Source organism: Scylla paramamosain, chromosome 25 (genome assembly GCF_035594125.1).
Source record: "Scylla paramamosain isolate STU-SP2022 chromosome 25, ASM3559412v1, whole genome shotgun sequence".
Taxonomy (NCBI): Eukaryota; Metazoa; Arthropoda; class Malacostraca; order Decapoda; family Portunidae; genus Scylla; species Scylla paramamosain.
The window spans coordinates 5580001-5582500 of record NC_087175.1 but is presented as its reverse complement, the minus strand read 5'-3'; the positions used below and the strand labels follow the sequence as shown (position 1 = coordinate 5582500).

The following is a 2500-nucleotide window of genomic DNA, read 5'->3' as shown; positions in this document are numbered from 1 at the left end:
TCAGTCACTCTTCCAGCCCCTCAGTCACTCTTCCAGCCCCTCAGTCACTCTTCCAGCCCCTCAGTCACTCTTCCAGCCCCTCTCAGTCAAGGTCCACTCACCAGATCTTGGCACAATTCGTTCTTGAGCTTAAGTTTCTCCTTGAGGGTGACACACTCGAGGTCCTTCTCCTGCACGTGCCTCTGTAGGGTGCTGTGCTGGCGCGTCAGTATTTCCAGGTCCTCCAGCTGCTGCCTCAGGGTGCTGTTGGTCTCCTCCAACGACGCCAACCGCTCGGCGTCGCCCTCACCAGCAGCCCCGCGAGACAGACCCTGATACACCAAAGAGAGAAGGAAGGTGTTAAGTGGACCTGTAACACTAAAGGGTCTCTGGGAAGTGTTAAGAGGACTGATTGGTAATAATGGTGGGTGTCTGGGAGGTGTTAAGTGGACTAGTAATGAGTGGTATCTGTGGTAAGTGGGCTGGTATTAATGAAGTGTTTCTGCAGACACTACTTAATATTTAAAACTTTTGGGTGTCACGTCCACCTACGCTACATTCCTATTGCTACACTTCACCTCCTCCCTTCCCCGCACAGTAACAGGTAAGGACGAGTGAGGACATAAGAGAGTGAGCCGTCGTCAATAAAATGTGTGGAGGAAGTGTTGAGTGGGTGAGTATCAATAAAGGATCTCTGGGATACGACACTCAGCACTCAATCCACAAATGACAGAGAGAAGATGAACGGACGAAATGTTACGCTGGAAAAGTGAGTCAAAAAAAAAAAATAAATAAATAAATAAACAAAATAAAATGAAAATAAATAAATAGAAAAAATAAATCAATAAAAAAAAGGGAAAATGATCTTGTTTTCTTTTTTTTATTTTAGGGATTAGATCAACGGCAAAGAAAAAAAAAGGGAAGGGGATAAAAAGAGTAGTTAATGTTTTAAACCAAGCGATATGTCGGTCAAGGGTACAAAAAATGAATAACAGCGAAGTTTTTTCTTTTTTTTTTCAATGTTAGTCTGCAGACCAAGGGATTAATAAAGAAAGGGGGAAAAAAGAAGAGCTCGCTATTTTGCTGTTTCCGGAAAAAAAAAAAAAAGTAGAGAATGAAGTAAAAAAAAGTATAAGACAAATTAGATCTGAAACATTTAAGATTTAGGACCATTTTGTGTTTCAGGCTGGCCAAGAACACAAACACACACAAATAAACAACTAAATAAATACATAAATAAAAGGAATAATGTCCAGTTCCAGAGTTTGCCAGTGAAATGGATGAGTGAAGGGACTGGTTGACTGCAGCGTTAGTGAGATGGACAGCAGAGGGATGGGAGTAAGTTGAAAGTGTTGTGTGTCGAGGCCATGGCAGTGCTGCAATAATCAAAGGCCCATGTAAAGAAACATGTTAATCTATAAAACCAAAGAGAAGAGGTCAATTAGTATCACAGGAGAGAGAGAGAGAGAGAGAGAGAGAGAGAGAGAGAGAGAGAGAGAGAGAGAGAGAGAGAGAGAGAGAGAGAGAGAGAGAGAGAGAGAGAGAGAGAGGTAAGGCAATGAACCAATAGAAAATAACACTTCTGCTTAAACATCAATTAAAAAAACAAACAAATACTGGAAACCAATGGCGGATAAAAAAAAAAAAATAGCAGAAAAAAACAGTAACCTATAAAAGAAAGAAGAAAAAAAAAAAAAACAGAACAACAACCTATTAAAAAAAAAAAGTAGAAAGAAAACATTTGAGGTGATAAACCAATAGGAAAATTCACTGGTAGATTACTGACCAATAAAAGAAGAGAGAGATACTGACGATGGACGAATAGAAAAAAGCTACATTATCTAACTGGCCAATAAAAAAAAAAAAAAAGAGGCATGAGAAAAAACAAACCAACAGGAAGAAAAAAAAAAAAACGCATCGGCCTATACACAAATAAAAAAAAGTATGCGCTTGGCCATGAACCAATGAAAAAAAAAAGAAAAAAGAAAGGTCTGGAACTGCGAACCAATAGGAAAAAAGGAGTCTGGCGGAAAGAGCCAATGAAAGAAAAGATGTCTGAGATGACCAATGGGAACAAAAGGTATCGTAGAGTATGAGTCAATAACAAGACTAAAAAAAAAGAAAAAATAGATAAATAACTAATAGAAAAGACTTTGTGTGAATCTAGAGTAGAAGAAAAGAGTGAAAAGACATTCACAAGACTTTCCAAACCACTGTGAAAAGACTAATACGTTACAAATCAATGACGAAATAGGAGTTTACGTAAATTTAGAATAGAGAGAGAGAGAGAGAGAGAGAGAGAGAGAGAGAGAGAGAGAGAGAGAGAGAGAGAGAGAGAGAGAGAGAGAGAGAGAGAAACGTTTAATAATAATAATAATAATAATAATAATAATAATAATAATAATAATAATAATAATAATAATAATAATAATAACAATAATAACAGTCCACCAATCAGCAAAAAGACCTCAGTAAGTGTTGGCCAATAGAAAGACGCGGTTCACGATATCTGGGCCAATGA

At 38.0% G+C, this 2500-nt stretch overlaps 1 protein-coding gene across 1 annotated transcript in view; it reads right to left on the bottom strand.

Annotated features, from left to right (window-relative positions):
• The window catches only part of LOC135113157 (uncharacterized), a 180575-nt gene that overhangs the window by 137013 nt on the left and 41062 nt on the right, over positions 1-2500 (bottom strand). The window contains 1 exon segment of the mRNA XM_064028244.1: positions 102-311. Coding sequence (XP_063884314.1) covers positions 102-311 — 210 coding nt within the window.